General features: G+C 60.2%; 1 protein-coding gene across 1 annotated transcript in view; it reads right to left on the bottom strand.

Annotated features, from left to right (window-relative positions):
* Positions 1–779: 779 nt before the first annotated feature.
* The window catches only part of RUNX3 (runt related transcription factor 3), a 31,586-nt gene continuing 14,975 nt past the window's right edge, over positions 780–17,390 (bottom strand). Inside the window, exons 4-5 of the mRNA XM_027520120.1 lie at positions 8,934–9,092; positions 780–3,896 (exon numbers count right to left, since the gene is read on the bottom strand). Coding sequence (XP_027375921.1) covers positions 3,349–3,896; positions 8,934–9,092 — 707 coding nt within the window. The 3' untranslated portion in view covers positions 780–3,348. The remainder of the gene's footprint in view (positions 3,897–8,933; positions 9,093–17,390) is intronic.

Raw genomic sequence — 17,390 nt, 5'->3', positions numbered from 1 at the left:
AAAATAAGGTCTGTTTTATGAAATTTCCCCTCCACAAGCCCCAGCTGGACAGGCACGGCGGGCCAGACCTCCTCGCTGGTGGGATGGGGAGGGAGGCAGCCCAGCCGGGTCCCCACACCATCACACCCACGGGCCCCGCCATAGACCACAAACAACTCTGCGGAGAGGCGGAGCCAGATGACACCCCCTCTTTGCACCTCAGTCCCCTCATCCGCATGCTGGAGGAGCTGCTGGCGCCCCTTGCTTTGTACTTCTGACTGCTGCCAGGTTGTCAAGTGTTGCAGCAAACAGTTCCCATTGAGGGGCCCTCACCGAGGCCACTTCACAGACCCGCCTTGGCCCCTCCCTAACTCAGGGCCTGGGGGACGAGCTGGAGGAGGGGCTCTGTTTGTCCTGTGGACTCGTGAGAAGTCATGGGTCGCCTGTGACGGGAGGAGGGATGTTGGCACCTGCAGACGTCAGTTTCCCTGGTGTTCCAGCCACACCAGGAAGAGGCTCGCGAGCTGCCCTTGCCAAGGGTGGCCATTCCTGGTGGAGCTGGGTGCAGGGAGGCCAGGGTGCTGTAGGCGGGTGGGTCTCCAAGACAGCGAGGTAAGTCCTGGTCTTGCCCCCTGGCTCTGCCCTCTTCCTCCTTGGTCATGGTGGGAGGGGTCCATCCTCTCCCACTGCCCCCCACCCCCACCCCCAAGCCAATACACACAGCCCTGGAGGTCTGGCACTAGGCTCCTTTGACACCTCTCAGAGTCCTATTATTGTAACAAATCAGCCAAAATTCCATGTTACAGTTAAATAGTATAGAAGACGGTTTACTGTACAAGCAAGTTGTGCATTAAAAACAAACACACCAAGCAAATTATAGTGCAAAGCAAGTTTCCATCCCTCCCCCACCCTCTTCCCGGCCCTGGGACGGTTTTACGGAAGGTATGCGTATAGCAGGTATGAACACCTCAGCATGACAATATGTCACAACCAATCTGTACCCATCACCAATAGGCTTACAGTAATATGGTACCCAAACCCCTTGATTCCTTGTGCTCTCTGAGTCAGTGTTTGCCTCGTATGACTTTAAAGCAGCCTTGTACCACCCCAAGCTGTCTGCACCCACCATGGGCATTAAAAAACAAGACTCAGCACTGCTACTATCACTTTTAATCGGGGACTGGGCAGGGGGCGAGGGGGTCAATTTATTTTCCGGTCCCTGCCCCAGCCAGGGCTTGGATATCAGGAAGCGGGTAGTCATCTGTTGCGGGGGGCTACAAAGTGCTGGGCCCTGGGGACCCAAGGGTGCCTCCCCCTGGGGCCTGGGGCCCGTCTACAACCACAGGGAACAGGAGAGAAGACACCAGGGCAGTGAATTTGTAGCTGCTTCCTGAGGAGGAGTGGGGAGCTCGCCACCCTCAGAACCTGCGCCCCGCCTGAGAGTCAGTGGAATCCCCCAGCAGCTGTTTTGAAGGGAGGAGACGTGCTTTTCTTCCAGAAGACAAACTGCAGCAAGAGGGGGGTTGAGTAAGACCACCAGAAGGACTTCCTAACCTGCCTGAGTGTGTATCCCGTGTGCTTCTCTGGCGGTTGCTGCAGGCTGGGGTGACGGGCCAGCCAAGGGCTGTTACAGAGACAACCGCCAAGGGGCGCTGTGTGGAGGAGATTCCCACCTGCACAGAAGATGGGGCCGAAAACAGTGACTAAATCCACATGCTGCCCAACGCTTCTAAGAGTTTTCTTGTCCTTTTCCACTTCTGCCTTTCTAGAATTAAAAAAAAAAAAAAAAAACCTCAGGAGTGGGTTTCTTATGCCTTTCTAGAACCAGAGCACTCAGATGTGCCTAAACCCGGGGGCCAGGACTGTCTTCCCATCTGCAAACTGTAGCACTTCCCGTGAACAGAGCTGGGGCTGAGGCTGCCAAGCCCTTCACAGCTCTTGTGATCTGCCGTCACTCAGCCACTGCGCCCCAGCTCACACCCTCTAGAACAAACGCCTGAGCGCCACAGACGTTGAGATTCCAGCCTTTCACCAGCGCCTCCTTTGTTCCGCAGCAGGGTTACCCTTTGGTGGCAGCTGGTGGGATGCTGCTGAAGGAATGTGACATCTTGAGGAGGTTTTAGGGGGGGCGGCTAACAATTCCACACCCTTGAGGGGGTGGGGGGAGTATCATTCACTATCACGGGGCCTTTTCCTGTAAGGGACTGGGTGTCTGAAAATGTTTGAGAAACTTCTTTTTCTAAAATCAGCTTTGACAACTGGTTTTTTATTTTGCTGTTGTTCAAAACTGCTTTGGGAGCAGACTGGTTAAAGATGGAGGGTTGTATGTCAGAGGTTGGGAGGTTTGGCTGGGCCTTCTCAGGAGGCTGGGGGTCAGGGGTGTGTGCAGCTTGGCTGGACCTAGGTAGGACAGGGAGGCTGACATCTGACCCCATGATGACCCCTCACCCCAAGGCTTTCTGCTGGGACCTGTCCAGTTCTGGTGCTCTCTCCAAAAATGGCAACGTGGAGACCAGCCTAGGGGAAAGGGGACCCTTCCCAGTCCACCGAGAGGAGAGAGGGCACATGGCTTGGATTGGTAAAGTGCACGGAGGACCCGTCTGCAGGTGCCTGCCCTGGTTTCAGGGACCTGCTGTCACAGGCCAGTCTGCTCTGGGGCCCTGGGACCAGGTCGGGGCCTCTTAGAGTTGTCAGGGAGCAGAGCTCGGGGAGGGGTGGGGCGGGCCTGGGGTGTTCTCTTTCCATCTCTGCTAGTGACCCCCTGGGGCCTCTGCAGGGGTTCCTTCCTCTTCCATACCATGAGGAAGCCCCCCTTTCAGGGCTGCGGGAAACTTCCAGTTGCGACTTGTGTAAGTGTGGAGGGAAGGGCTGGGCCCACGGGGTGAGGGGTCTCTGAGGAAAACTGCAACGGGAGGTCTTTGTAGGGCTCGGTGGATAAGAGGGCAAACCATATGGGCCAATACCACCTCTCTTTGGGAAAGAGATGGCCTCTGTCCAGGGGCCTGGGCCCCTGACAGCAGTGGGCATGACTGGGGGGGCAGGGGGTGGGTGGCAGGAGGGGGCTTCTCCCACAGGGACATGGGATGAGATGAACAGGATCTGGGCTGGGGGCGGGGTCCTGGAGGAGGTCCCCACCCCTCTGTACAAAATCGTGGCTCTTGGACGAGACGCTCTTAGAGCCGGCCACCAGCTCCGGGGCCGCCTCTCAGGACAGTGGACCCGTCTGGGGCCCACGACTGCCCTGGAGCGTTAAGTCCAGTTGGCGCCCTGAGCCTTGGAGCTGGGCCAGCCGCACTTGTCTGGAAGGGTCTCGGGGGTATCCCCCCGCCGCGCGCCGCCGGCGAGAGCCGTCCACTCCGCCGCAGGCGGTCAGTAGGGCCGCCACACGGCCTCGTCCATGCGGCCGGGCGTGCTCAGCGCGGTGGGCGAGTTGCTGTGGCTGCCGTCGGCCTCCACGCCGTCGCTCTGGCCGCCCAGGCTGGGGTTCATGAGGCTGCCGGTGGCGACCGCGGCGGCGCTGCTGGTGCAGGAGGCCAGCATGCGGGTCGGGGAGCGGTCGCCCCCGCTGCCGCCGCCTCCGCCGCCGGCCGTCATGGAGAACTGGTAGGAGCCCGAGGACGCGCCGTAATAGAGGTGATAGGGGGACGGGCTGGCCGGGAAGGGCCCGCTCTGGTTCTGCGGGGCCCCGGGGTAGGGCGGCGGCAGGTAGGTGTGGTGGAAGCGGCCGCCGGCCGGCATGCTGGCCACGCTGAGGCTGCTGATGCTGGTGCCCGAGGGCGTGGCGCTGTACGGGAAGGCGGCTGACATGGCCCCCGGGTAATGCATTCGGGGGTCGGAAAAGCGGCTCTCCGTGAGGGGTGGCAGGAAGGAGCGGTCGAACTGGCGGGGGTCGGAGAAGGGGTTCAGTTCCGAGGTGCCTGGTGGAAGCGGGGGGGACAGCAAGGAGGACCGGTCATTCGCAGCCGGACGCCCACCGCCCTCCTCCCGCCCGGGGGCCCTTCTTCAAGGATGACCTCGGGCGACGGCCCTGGTTGGTCCAGGGGTTAAGAATCTGCCTGCCAGGGCAGGGGACGCGGGTTCGATCCCTGGTCTGGGAAGATCTCGCATGAGCAAGGCAACTGAGCCGTCTGGCCAGGCTACCGAGCCTCTGCTCTGCCAACAAGGGAAGCCACCGCCGTAAGAAGCCTGTGACCCACAAGAACGGCCCTCACTCGCCACAACTGGAGAAATCCCACAGGCAGCAACGAAGACCCAGTGCAGCCAAAAATTAAAAAATAAATTAATTTTTAAAGAAAGAAAAAAAAAAGGACCTCAGGCTCTGGTTCGTAGGCCCGTGTGGGGGACCCCCTGGTTCTAGATCTGGCTCTGCTCTGACCCTTCTGGGCTGCTCGGGGGCTGGAGCCTGTGGACTCCAAATCTGGCCCCCACCTGCGGACAGGTGAGAGCAGGTGTCTGGGCTGTGGGTGGCCGGGGTCGCCTGCCGGGACAGGGAGAGGAGGGGGAGGGCTTGTCTCTCTCCTCCCGGAGTCCTTGTCACAGCCTGGCCGGGCAGAGGCCCGTTGAGGGAGTGAAGCTGGGCTCCCAGCTGGGCTGCTGGTGTCAGGGACACTGAGGACAGGGCCAGCACTGGCCACCCAGCAGCCTGGCCCAACAGCTCCTGCCTCCCTCTCTCCCTCTGGGTTAAGTAAGAGCTGGGAAGACCATGGGTGCGAAGAGGGGCTCTGGTGGTTCTGCAAGATAAGGAGTTAGCCCTGCTTTTTGCAGATAAAGGAAACAGGCGGAGAGAGAAAGATGGCTTCTCCCATGTTGCACGGAAGGGACTGGAACTTGTCAGGGACTCTCTGCTTTCTGCTCCTGCTGGGATGTACCCGTGTGCGTGCGCCCGCCTCACCTCTCTGCCCAGCGGGGCTCAGCGAGGCTACGGGAGCCGTCTGGCCTACATTTGAGGGGGCTGCGTCCACAGCGGCTCTGTCCTTTCCTGCCACCTGGCCTCTCCCTGGGCCTGTCATCTCCACGGCTGCCCGCAGGCTGGAGCTGCCTGGTGGCCAGACGAGGGTCAGATGCCACCCTCACCTGCCTCCACAACAAAGTGAGATGCACATAGAGGGGTCTGGTGGCCTGGACTCTGCCCTCATCGCAGAGAGACCCAGGGTCCAGCCCAGGCCCTGCCCTGACTCTTCCCGGGGGTTTGGCTCCAAGACGAGGGTATCCTCACCTCTGCCTTGCCTTTTGTAATCACAGACTCCCAAACCCTCAACTTCCCAAGAGGCTTCAGGAATGAGTCCAAATCCCTTAGTAGGAAAACCTGAGACTCAGAGAGGGTGAGGCACTCGCCGGAGGGTCACACAGCAGGACCTGGCAGGGAACCCGGGGTTCTTGGTCCTGAGCACTCAACACGTGCCTGAGGGGGAGCTGTCCCATCTCTGAGGCAGCACATTGGAAGTTAACTGTATCGTCTCCAAGCTTAGATACAGATCTTAGTTCTGACACTGACTAGCTGTGTGTTCCTGGGCAAGTCACTTAACCTCTCTGTGCATCGGGCTGTCCCACATGAAAAATGGAGACGATAATAGGCCCTAGGGATTTAATGCATGCAAAGTGCTGACACTGAGCCCAGAGCAGGGGCCTGATGAGGACCTGTGCTGCCGCTGTGGCTGTGACACCTCCTGTTCTTGGCACCCAGGAAAACCGGCCCATTTGGGGCCCAGCAAAGATGAGCCCCTGACCCTGGTCCTTCCTTGTACCCTGGCCACAGGGGTGACTCTGGGCAGCAGTTGGGGGCGGGCAGGTGAGCTCCCAGCAGCAGTTCCACTGGGAAGTCAGTCAGTCCCCAAGCCCTTTGTCCACCAAAAACTAGGGGCCAGAGAGGACTCGGGAGGTGCCCAGCCCTTCCCCTGGCCAGCTCCAGGCAGGCACTTCTTGCAGGGCCTGAGGCACGGCTGGGATAAGAGCTGCAGGTGCTCTCAGGCTTTGCTTTCCCAGATCTGCCTGAGGCGCTGTGTGGCCTCAGATGACACCTGCAACCTCTCTGGGCTTTGGGGTCTTCCCGGCTCAGCTGGGGGTTGCTTCCTCAGCAGCAGGCTCTGGTCCTGGACATGGACCAGAATGTGACGTTGCACCCAGGCTCCAGGTTGGGAAGATGTGGGGGGCGAAGGTCCGGGAGACTGGGGTCTTCTGGCACACCTGGTACCCTCCCTAACAGATCTCTTGACTGGTCAGTGCTGCCCCGAAGCCTAGGGGGTCAGGGGAGCCTGGCTCCTGTCCTCACCTCCCAACCCCGGGGGAGAAGCCTTGCGGGCATCGCCTGGCACCCCTCGGAAGAGCCAAGCATGAGACTAACACCTTGCTCTGAGCTCAGGGAAGTGAGCGCTGCCCCTATGACAGGGAAGCCTTTTTTCAAAACAAAGGGAGGCCAAACAGGGACCCCAGGATGCGAAGACAGGACTGCAGTCTGGGAAACACAGGGGCTGTGCCGGGTGGGCCTGGGTGTATGTGGCACTCGGAGGGTCCCGTGGGCTGCAGGCAGGCCTGCCTGGATCTGCCACCATCCCCTTCTGTCTCCCTCCCAGGGCAGGGTGGCGGGGAGAGCATCTGCCCTCAGCACCCTTCAGCTCCTGCCCCCCCACCACCCTCACCCCCTCCAGCCCAGTAGCCCCAGGAAACCCGAGCTGGCCAGGCCGCTGTCGAGCAGCCAATCCCAACACTGGAAGGAAATGTTTATTTTCTTCTCCAAATTGCCCCAGCTGCTGCATGGTGGCTGAATGAGGCCTTTGAGCTGTGAGAAGCCCCCATTGTGGGCGGCCGCAGCCAGGGGGCTGGGGGCTGGGGTATGGGAGGGTTGGGGCCTCAGCGCTGCTTGCCAGTGACCAAAGCTGGGGGGTCAAAGCTGTTAACAGCAACCAAGAGGAGTGGTGGGGGGCGGGTGCCCTGAAGAGGACCCCCAGGATGGAGTCTGAAGGCAGAGATCTGTCCCACCAGGAGGGGAGGGTCAGAAAGAGGGACTCCCCAGGCCTGGCTCTGCCAACAGCCCCTCTGTGACAGATACCTCCTTCTTCCCACTTTAGAGATGAGAAAACTGAGGCTCAGAGAGGGGAAACGACTTGCCTGAGATCACACAGCCAGTGCCTGTTAGAGCCTACCCGACTGCAAAGGTCAGGCTCCTTCCCTGGTCTTGGATGTCAGAAGCCCTTCCTCTCACTCCAAAGGGGTAGGGTGGGGTCAGCTGGTGTCCCACACAGGCCTGACCTCCTCTCCTCCCAGGCCCCGGGGAGGTAGGGCCTCTGGCTGTTGCTGGGCCAGGCATGGCCCTCTGGGGCTAGACAGGGGTGAGAAGATCTGTCTCAGACTCCGTCAGGTGCTGCTTCCCAAACCTTGTCCACACAGCTGGAAAGGGGAGGGGGGCTACCCTTCCATGGGAGCTGCTGGCCGGGACACCACTCTGTGCCCACCTGCTGGGGTCCAGGAGCTCCTGGCTGGGCGCCAGCCCTGCCCATGGCAGAAGGCCTGGCATCTTAGACCACTTCACCTGCACAAAGGCCGGCCGATGGGCGACGGAAACACGGACAGCTTCTGGGTAGGGCTGGGCACGAGCCCAGAAGACCTCTCCCTGCCACCTGAGCTCAGACCCCTCCACCCTGCAATCCCCTGGGCTCAAGAGTTGCTGAGTGTCTCAAAAGTGGACAGCCCCTGGCCCAGAGCTGCAGGATGGGCCGGGGAGCGGGGGGCGCCTCTCCCCACCTTCAGGGCTCAGTAGGGCCAAGGCCCAGCTCCCCAGGCCAGAAGGGAGGAAATTTCTCTTCATGCCAGGGGGCTTCATCAAGTGCTTCAGTGTGGCATCATGCCTGGCCACATGGCCAGGGCTGAGGGCAGGGCCTCCCTTAACAGAGAGACCCAGTAGGGACCCCCTAGGCCCTCAGAAGTACAGGAGGTGCCCAAAGGCAGGTGCTGTGGACGTTTTGAATCTGGCCAGTGATGGTCTGTGTGACCCAAGGGTGGCCCTTCAACCTCTGAAGCCTCAGTTCACGCATCTGCCAAATGGAATCTAACCAGGGCCCGGAGGGCCGAGAAAGGACACAAACCCGCGGCGCCTGATGGCAGCCGGCCCTCCCGTCCTCGGCCAGTGCTGGGGATGGATGCGCTCAGTCCCCGCCTAGCTTGAGGGTCAGCTGTGCACTCAGCCCCCAGCACCCATCCTACTGACCAAGAGAACCCGGAGAGCTGCGCACCAGGCCCCGTGCACCTGGACAGTCCGCCTGAGGCCGGGGCTCCCATGGCCTGCCGCGTCCATCCGGCCACGGGGGAGAGACTCCATCCCCCACCTCCGCCCAGAGGCTGCCCTCCTCCTCCCCCCTGTCTGGGAAGTCTCTGGGTCACCGGGGACCTTTCTTAGGTCAAAGTTCTGTGTCCCTCCAGGGCTACAACCTGACTTCACGAAGTTTTTCTGAGTGCAGTGAGATCATCTGAACATCACCCAGGCCCAGGCAGAGGCATCCACCAACCACCTGGCTTTCAGATGAGAAAGGCGAGGTTTGGGGGCCCACCATGTCCTCGGGAGACAGGTGTCTGCCTCAGGCTCTTGGGGCAGGTCCTGTCCAACTCCAACAGGCACGCTGGGGAACCAATGGCTATTTCCCGCAGGGGACAGGGAGCTCCTGGTGGGGCAGGGAAGGGACTCTGTCTGCCTATTCACATTGATCCTTGAGGCCAGGCACTGTGATGGCACAGGGAAGGTGGCAGTATCTATTTGCTGAGTGAAGGAAGGGCTGAGCCCAGGACCGGGCGGAGCAGGCCCTCAGAGTGGGCCGAGTGTCAGAGCAAGTGGGCACCCGCACTCAGTCGTTAAGACCAGGGCGGTACAGTCAAGGACCTTCTGATGAGCTTCCGGTCTGAGGCCCGGGGACCACGCCCAGGCCGCCGCCCGCCCCCCGCTCCCCCGCCGTCCCTGGGTGACGTACCTTGGATGGGGGTCTGGGCCTGGCTGCCGAAGTGGCTGGTGGTGCTGAGCGAGCTCCGGGGGCTGGGCGTGCTGGGTGTCACCCGCATGCGCAGACGCTCCAGGTCCCCGAAGCGGTCGGGGAATCCCTTGGTCTGGTCCTCCAGCTTCTGCCGATGCCCTGCAGAGCATGGAGCCCATGAGCAGCTCATCCCGGGGTGGAGGGTGGGGTGGGCAGAAACACCTTGCTCCGTTGGGAAGTTCTCCCTGCGGTCTAACCTTAGGCCTCTGCAAGGGAGATCCCATTGGCCGTTACCAGCCTCTTTTCTGAACAGAGAACAGTCAGTACGGGCCGCCCTGCGGCTGCCATGATTTTACCCTGACCTTCCGACGCCACAGGTGAGACTCAAGAGAGCTTCCAGGCCACAGAGCCAGTAAGTTGTGGAGTCAAGATCTGAACTTGGGAGTTCAACTCAAAGCCCGAGATCTACACCTCTATGTTAAACTTTTTAAAAAATATTTACTTTCACTTATTTGGCTGTGTCAGATCTTAGCTGGGGCATGCGGAACCTAGCTCCCTGACTAGGGATCGAACTCTGGCCCCTGCATTGCCAGTGGGCAGTCTTAGCCACTGGACCACCAGGGAAGTCCCTATGTTACACTTTTTGGCAGAAGAGAAATCTGAGGCAACAGGCATGCATAGGGGCTCAGGCAGGCTCTGTGGAAGGCAGGGAGAGAACCCAGGGATGGTACCACTCTCTGCCCCCAGCATTCCCTGCCCCCGCCCCCAGCATTTCCATCTGCAAGAGGAATGAGACAAGGCCCAGAATGGGAATGCCGGCTCCTCCAGTCCAGAGCTACCTGGGAACCCCCAGCACATGCCTTCTCCCCTCTGGGCCTCAGACAGGAGGGGAAATTGACCAGGATGCCAGCAAGTGCTGCGGGGCACTGTGTGAGGGGCCGGACTCCCATCTTTGTCCAGAAGCTGGGGACAGGGGGATCAGTGCACCTACTTGGGGCACTGAGCTTGGACAAACTACCAGCGTTTTCCAGGATTCTTCTGCCATTACCATACAAGAAGGACCCCAGCCTCGTCTCCAAGACCCTGGAGGAGCTAGCCGGGTCAAGATGGCCATGCCCTGGCCTTTAAGCAGCCAGTCAAGGCCACCCTCAACCCTTCTTGAATGACATCAGGCTTACAGGGATCACCCCCTTACACACACCCATACACACACGCACAACTTTTTCAGTTACTCATTTTACATTTCACAAGCAACACGTGAATACCTCCAAAAAGAAAAGCATTACAGGTAAGGCTAATGACTCCTCGGACCCACCCTAAATCCTACCCAGAAATCCCCAAGTGATCAATTTGGAGGTCTTTCTTTCCAGGCCTTTTTTAGGGTTGCATGTGCATGGAAAACACAGAGCAAGTTTTTCATGGAACTTTCTTGAATGGTCTCAGCCTGGTTGTATCATTCTGTAACTTGCTCTTCCACAGCCCACCTGGGTGGGGGCCCCTCAATTTCGTTATCTGATAAATGCAGAGAGTACCCCCGCCTCAGAGAAACCACAGAGTTTCCGCAAAACCTTGGGAACCCACCCTGGGGCGTGGTGAGGAGCCATGAGTGGGGGCAGAGTGGCCTTGCTGAGCCCGTGTGTGTCCCAAGTTCCTGCTGAGGCAGGCAGGCTGGCCTGGTCCTCTTTCTGTAAGACAACAGAGCTGCGGCTCAGAGAGGTAAAGAAGCTTGCCTGAGGTCACACAGCGAGGAAGTGGGGAGGATTTTCTAGACCTGGGATTCTTGGAAAAGAAGAGTGGGGAATGGGCTCGGGGAGAGGAGAAGGCTTGCCTGAGTCCTGGGGTCTGCCGTGACATGAGGAATTTTCTAGCTTGACAGAGAAAGAAGACGACAGTCTCAGAATATGGCCCCCCCGGGGGGCCTGGGTAAGTGTGATGGGACTCTTCACTGCTGTTGGGAACGAGGGGACAGAGCTGGAGGCTGCAGAATGGGCCTGATTCCTGATTTTCAAATGAGGATGCAATGGATTTTGGTACCCACAGGCCCCCAGGCTGGCTCCACACCCCTGCCACCAGCTCACATAGGCATCTGAGAGCCCTGAGGAATGGAACCGGTTGTCCTGGGGGCCACAGTGGGCTCAGCAAGCCACCAAGAACCAAGGAACCCAATTTCTCCTCCAAGGAGGGCCCAGGCCCAGGCCCATGGGACACGTGGCAGCCAAAATGGGCCCACTTGACACCAGCCAGGCCCCACTACTGCCTCCCAGGACCCCTGGAAACAGGACAAACGTGGGCTGGGGTAAATGTGGCTGGAGCTGAGGCTGCAAACTCAGATGCCTAAGGGGACCAGGCAAGTTTCATAAATGAGGCAGATGGGATGGGTGGAGACTGGGACAGACTGGAGAGGGTGGGCCTTGTAGAAGGGGCAGTTGCCATCCAGCCCAGCTGACTGGTGCCCCGATGGAGGTGGGCCCAGTGTTGCCAGTTTCCAATTTACCAGAAGCCATAAACCTGCTTTTCTGTGAAATCTCCCGTATTATATATGTCAGCGATTAACCCAAATACTGAAAGGTGAAAGTCACTCCGTCATGTCCGACTCTTTGTGACCCCATGGACTATATACAGTCCATGGAATTCTCCAGGCCAGAATACTGGAGTGGGTAGCTGTTCCCTTCTCTAGGAAATCTTACCGCCCCAGGAATCAAACCCGGGTCTCCTGCATTGCAGGTAGATCCTTTACCAGCTGAGCCACCAGGGAAGCCTGGTATACTGAAACCAACAGCAACAACACAATAACCCACTTGGCACAATATGTCCTGCTCAGGGGTTGCCAGTTTGTAGCCTCCAAGTTTGAGGTTTCATTTTCTGGTTGGCTGTCTAACGTGAGCCGTCTAGGGCTGACTAATGGATAGCCCTGGGGAAAGGGTCTCCAGGGGAGTGCCACGGGGCTCAACCTCGGTCCTGGCAGGCCTTGGAGGGCGTGCTCTCGCCCTGGCTGCTGCGGCCACTGGGGACGGCAGGGTGACGTGGATGAGCTGGATCATGGATGCACTGAGAACAATCTCAACAGGGAGGAAGCCGGCTGGATAGATGTGGAGACCGCAGACTGACCTGACAGCAGCTCGGGTGCAAAGGATCCGGGTGTCTTAGTCAACCACAAGCTTGAAGTGAGCCAATGGGGCTACACGAAAGCTGCTGCAAAGCCTCAGGCCTTGCTGTTACTGTCACTGGCGGATAGAGTCCCGTTTCTGAGTCACACTGAGCACAGAGTGTTTACAGAGACGCCTGCGGGCCGACGGAAGGAGGGCGGGGTTCACAGCCCGCCTGGGTTCAAGGACCGCCCGCAGCCTGGTAGCCGGTAGCCGAGCTTGAGTCACACCCCTTTCCCCCACCCCAAGCCACAGTGGGAGGGCCACACGGTGCCCTTGCGGGTCGTGGTTCCGACCAAACAAGGTCTCTGGATGCTCTCCACCCTCCCAGGTCACTGTCCCCTGTGTGGTCACTTCTACCCCAGCTCACACCGAGGGTGGCAGGATTATCGTCTCCACGTGGAGACCGGGACACTGAGGCCAGGTCGGTGAGTCCTGTCTGGGACACAAAGCCAGGCCAGCACCCAGAGTCGGTGTCAGCACCCAGACCCCTGACCCCAAGTCCAGTGCTCCTTCTCTGAACACCCCCCTTTCATCCCCATTGTACAGATGGGGCCACTGAGGCTTCAAGATGAACCCTACGCTAAGTGACTGGTCTGGGATATAAAGCAGGTAATGTGGTCCCGGAGCACATGTTCCAACCACATGCTACCCTACTTTCGCAAAGGGCAGAATTCCTGGAGGGGAGTTTTCACGGCACGTCGGGGAACCGCTTCCATGTTGCTGTGGAACCCCCGAGTCAAGGCCTGGGAGGGGCGAAGGGGAGCCCAGGCGGCTCCATGGGGCCAGGGTGCCAGAGAGTCTCAGAGCCACAGGGCCCCGGCCTTCACACTGGGAGAACAGAACTCCCTGTGCCCGAGGAAAGAAGATGGGCCTTCAGAATAGACCTCTTTCATTCCGCCACCCACAGTGAGAGCTGGGGGCGGGGAGCTCTGGCCCAGTTCACCGGGTCACCAGGGGCCCAGCCCTTTCACGCCGGGACTCAGTTTCCCCTCTGTACATACTGCTCCCTGAGGCCCCTCCAGCTTCGAAAGTCCCTGACTTTAGACTCCAAGAACTAGCCACTGGCGAGGAAGCGGGGGTCGCTGGCTCGGGGCCCCTCCGTCTGCTCCTTCTGTTCGCAGGGTTTCTCTAGTATTCTCTGCCTCGCACACTTCAGGGCAGCGGCTCAGGTACAGCCTCTGTCAGGAGTCTTCCTATCCTTTGGGGCTCAGTCCAAGAGCCCCCCACCCCATCTAGGAAGCCACCTTCTCCCAGCACGGAGCCCCACAGCTCCTCTGCAAGGCTAAGAGCAGTAGCTAGCAGGGATGGAAAGAAAAACGGTGGCTGACACTTACTGAGCGCTTTCTCCACTGCAGGGTCTCAGCAGCTGCCACACTCTGCCTTGTTTCACCTGCGTCATCCCCATGGCGCAGGGCGGGGGGTGGGGGGCAGCGGGGGGGGTGCAGGTAGGTGGGGAGGTGTCCCACCACTGTCCCTAGTACACAGGTGAAGAAACTGAGGCTCGGTGAAGGCCAGTGACATGCTCGAGGTCACACGGAAGCACCTGGCCACCTTGCCTTCCTGGAGCCCACCCTACAGGGAACGAGCCTGGCTTTGCAAAGTCAGGGGGGATCCAAACGGTTGGCTGTTAGGGCCCAGCCTAGGCCCAGGGCCCAGTGCCGCGACGGGCCCGGAGAAAGGCAGATGAGAGGGTCTCAGTGGACCCCAGCAGGAGCCCCGCCCTGCTCTGAAGCCCAGTCCAACCTTCTAAACTCACATCCTGCTCTAACCCCCCAAGTCCCTCTCCTCCCTCTGGGCCTCGGTTTCCAGTCCTGTCGAGTGGTTATCATACTGTCTAAGCCCTGGGCTGAGGCTGAGCCAGAGAATGGGCCCCCAAGTGTTTCCGAACAGATGGAGGATGGGACGCTGGGGGAGCACGCCCCCCTTGCCATCTGGGCCTGGCAGCCTGACCCCCTGCAAGCAGCTGGGCTTAACTCACTGAGGACCCCTCTGATGTCACCTCGATCCGGGCTCTGACCTCGTGTGTGAGCCTCCAGGGCCCAGCGACCCGGGGCCTGTCCCGGGCAGCTCTTACCCACTGGTGACTAGGGCAGGCCACTCTCTCTCCTGGGCCTCCGGTGCGTCATCTGTGAAGCGGAGCTCACACTCTTAACTCCTGAGGGTGCAGACAGGCTGAGGAGAATGAAACACCCGGCCTGGCCTTGGCCCTCAAGATTCACAGCTCCTCTTCACTGATCTAGTCAGTGGTGGGGGGAAGTGTTGGGGGGAGGTGTGTACATGTGGCCTCATAGGTGTGCAAGAAGGATCAGAGTTGGGGGACGAACACTGGATCCGGGCCAGATGGGTGACTCACCCGGGGGTCACAGCGGCAGAAGCCTAAGGACCAGGGCTGGGTTCCAGCGGAGGTGGAGGGGCCTCCCTTCTCTCTACTCCCAGGCATCGCTCGTCCCTGGGCCAGCACTGGGTCCTCAGGGACTGCCAGGGACCTAGTGCTCCCGGGGGGAAACCTGGGGGCCATCAGGGCCATCACCCTGCCTTCACCCTGGCCTAACACAAGCCCCTCGAGACGAGCATGGCAACCACGTGAGCAGACGTTTTCGATGGGCCACGCACTGTGCTAGGCAGGCCACACATGTCATCTCCAAGGGCCATGATGATCCTCTGGGAGGCTGCTACCATCACACCCGTTTTCCACATGGGAAAGTGGAGGCACGTGGCGAAGGGCAAACCTGGAAGGGTGAGCAGGGTGCATGGAGCTCAGCTGCTAAGGTCTTGGCTTCCCAAGACCTCCGAGAGAGAGGACAGCTGGGCTCCTTGGCAGCGAGGCCGGACTGGCAGGAGGCCAGGTCCGTGTCCTGCCGTGGAAGGGGCGAGAAGGGCAGCAGGCCAACCGGAGCCAGGAGCCAGGAGCAGCAGCGCTGGCTGGGGCCGCGGGAGAGGCGCGGTCTGCGGGCGACAATGTGGGCCCCAGCCACGGGGCCCTTCTGCCATCTGAAGCCTCTCGGCCACCTCCTTGGCTACCCGGCCCAGGCCTGGTGCAGCCACAGCTCAGACACAGCGGCCACTGTCCGCCTGGCCGCACGGGTGGGGCACCCGGGCCCGAGGCCCGCTCTGTGGCCTGTCAGGAGATTTACACCCAGCTCTTAACAGCCGCGCGGCATCGCAGGCGGGTGCTGGGCCCGGGGTGGTCCGCTGTGAATCGGCCCCCTGTGAGCAGATGAAAGCCGGTCGGCGGCTGGGCAGAGAAGCGGGCGGGCAGGCAAGGGGCCAGCGGGTCCCTCCTGGGGCCACAACTGGGGCTTCCAGCGGCCTGGGCCTAATTAGGGGGCAGCCCCGGAGGTCTGAGGTTAACCCCTTCCCTCCTGCTGGATGCACTCCCTGGGGGTGGGTGGGTGGGTGGGAACGGGGAGCCAGGACCCTCATCTGGGGAGCACAGGAGGTCTGAGGTTAACCCTTTCCTGCCTGTTGGGTGCACTCCCTGGGGGTGGGCATCCTGGGCACCCCTCCAGTGCCCACACCTGGAATGGAGGATGGAACTGTGGCGACCTGAGGTTGGTGGCCGGCTCAGGGTCACTTGGCCTGCCCATGCTGTCTCTAGCTCCCAGCCGCCCCCGTGGCTGTGTGCTCACCTCCTTCAGGCCTCTGCTCCAACATCACCTCTTCAGGAGGTGACACTTCCCTGTGGGTCCCAGCCCTGCTCGCTCCACCCCTCCCCCAGCTTCGGTTGTCTCTGCAGGACTTCTCACTACCAGAAATCTAGCTAAATCATTTGTTTTACCTCGTTTATCCATTCAACAACTACCTACTGAACACCGACGACGTGCTCACGTCTGTGTTCCAGGGTCTACAGCAATGTCTGGCAAAGCAAAGGACCACCCACCCCCCTGGGGTGGGGGTGGGGCACAAACAGTAATCAGGGAAGATGAAAAATAGGTGAAATAAATGCGTGAGCTATATAGCATCTTAGAAGGTGACAATAAAACGAAAGACAGGAAGTTTAGGGGAACGGGGATGTCTGTGTGTCCAGGGCTGTCAGGAGAGGCATGTCCAGGTAGAGGGAACAGCAGGGCAAAGGCCAAGAGGCCAGCGCGGCCAGAGTAGGGTAAGCAAAGAGGAAGGCGGAGGAGAGGAGGGTGGAGGGGGCCCAGTCACACGTCAGATCTGGGCTTCACGGCCGTGGTGATAGCAGCATGACTTACCATCTCTCCCCACCCCAAGTGTGTGAGACCTGGGAGGGCCAGAACCTGGTCTGTTGGGTTCAATGCAGCCTCCTCAGTTTCTAGAACAATGCCTGATACAGGGTCGGGCCCCAGGAAAGTAGTATTTGTTGAAATCATCCCATGTATATTTTGGGGAAGAAAAGACCCGACCCCCACTCCCGCCCCAGGCAAGATGGGCCGGTGCCTCAGTGAGGAACCTGTGCCCCACCCTTCCAAGTGTGTGTTAGTTGCTCAGTCGTGTCCAACACTTTGCAACCTCAGTGTTTGCAACTGAGTTTGCAACTGTAGCCCGCCAGGCTCCTCTGTCCTTGGGATTTCCCAGGCAAGATTACTGGAGTGGGTAGCTGTTTCCTTCTCCAGTGATCTTCCTGATCCAGGGATCGAACCTGGGTCTCCTGCATTGCAGGCAGATTCTTTATGGCCTGAACCACCAAGGAAGCCCTCTCAAGTACAACACCCGTGAGCCTGGGAGATGGGGTGAGTAGTTCCCGAACTGTGGTCCAGCCCAGGCCCGCTCGAGCACGACCCCGCCTGCCACCATGTTTCAGGATCCTGCTCCACCTGCTTCGTAACCAGCCCCTGGTGACTCTGAGGGACACCAGCCCTGAGAACCTCGGAAACCAAGGCCACACAGGCAGGAAGCCACCAAGCCAGCCTTCAAACCCAGCTGGCCACCTGGCTGCAGACTGGGCACGCTCTGCAGGGCAGCGGAGGGGAACGACCCAGCCACAGAACCCACAGCCAGGCCTCGGGGAGCTGCAAGGCGCCCGCTCCCTGGCTCCCAGGACCAGCCTCGACTCCCATTCCTCCCCACAGAAGGCTCAGCCCTCACATGGGGTTGGGGTGGGGGTGCGGTCCCAAAGCAGGAGAAAAGCCCAGAAGGAAAACCCGGCGAACATCCATCAGGAGAGTCTTGAGAGCCAGTCAGCGACAGACTCATGCAACGCTCACAGCTCCCCACAGCACAAGCTAACGCCATCCCTGCCTTACAGATGAGCACACTGGGCTTGGAAGCCCCTTCCATGCAGCCCTGGCTTCCCTGAGCCCCGGGGTGGAGCCCCAAGGGTGTACCGAAGCTCACCCTGGGG

The sequence above is a fragment of the Bos indicus x Bos taurus genome, chromosome 2 (genome assembly GCF_003369695.1).
Source record: "Bos indicus x Bos taurus breed Angus x Brahman F1 hybrid chromosome 2, Bos_hybrid_MaternalHap_v2.0, whole genome shotgun sequence".
Lineage (NCBI taxonomy): Eukaryota > Metazoa > Chordata > Mammalia > Artiodactyla > Bovidae > Bos > Bos indicus x Bos taurus.
The sequence above is the reverse complement of the archived record's forward strand: the minus strand, read 5'-3'. Positions and strand labels throughout refer to the sequence as shown.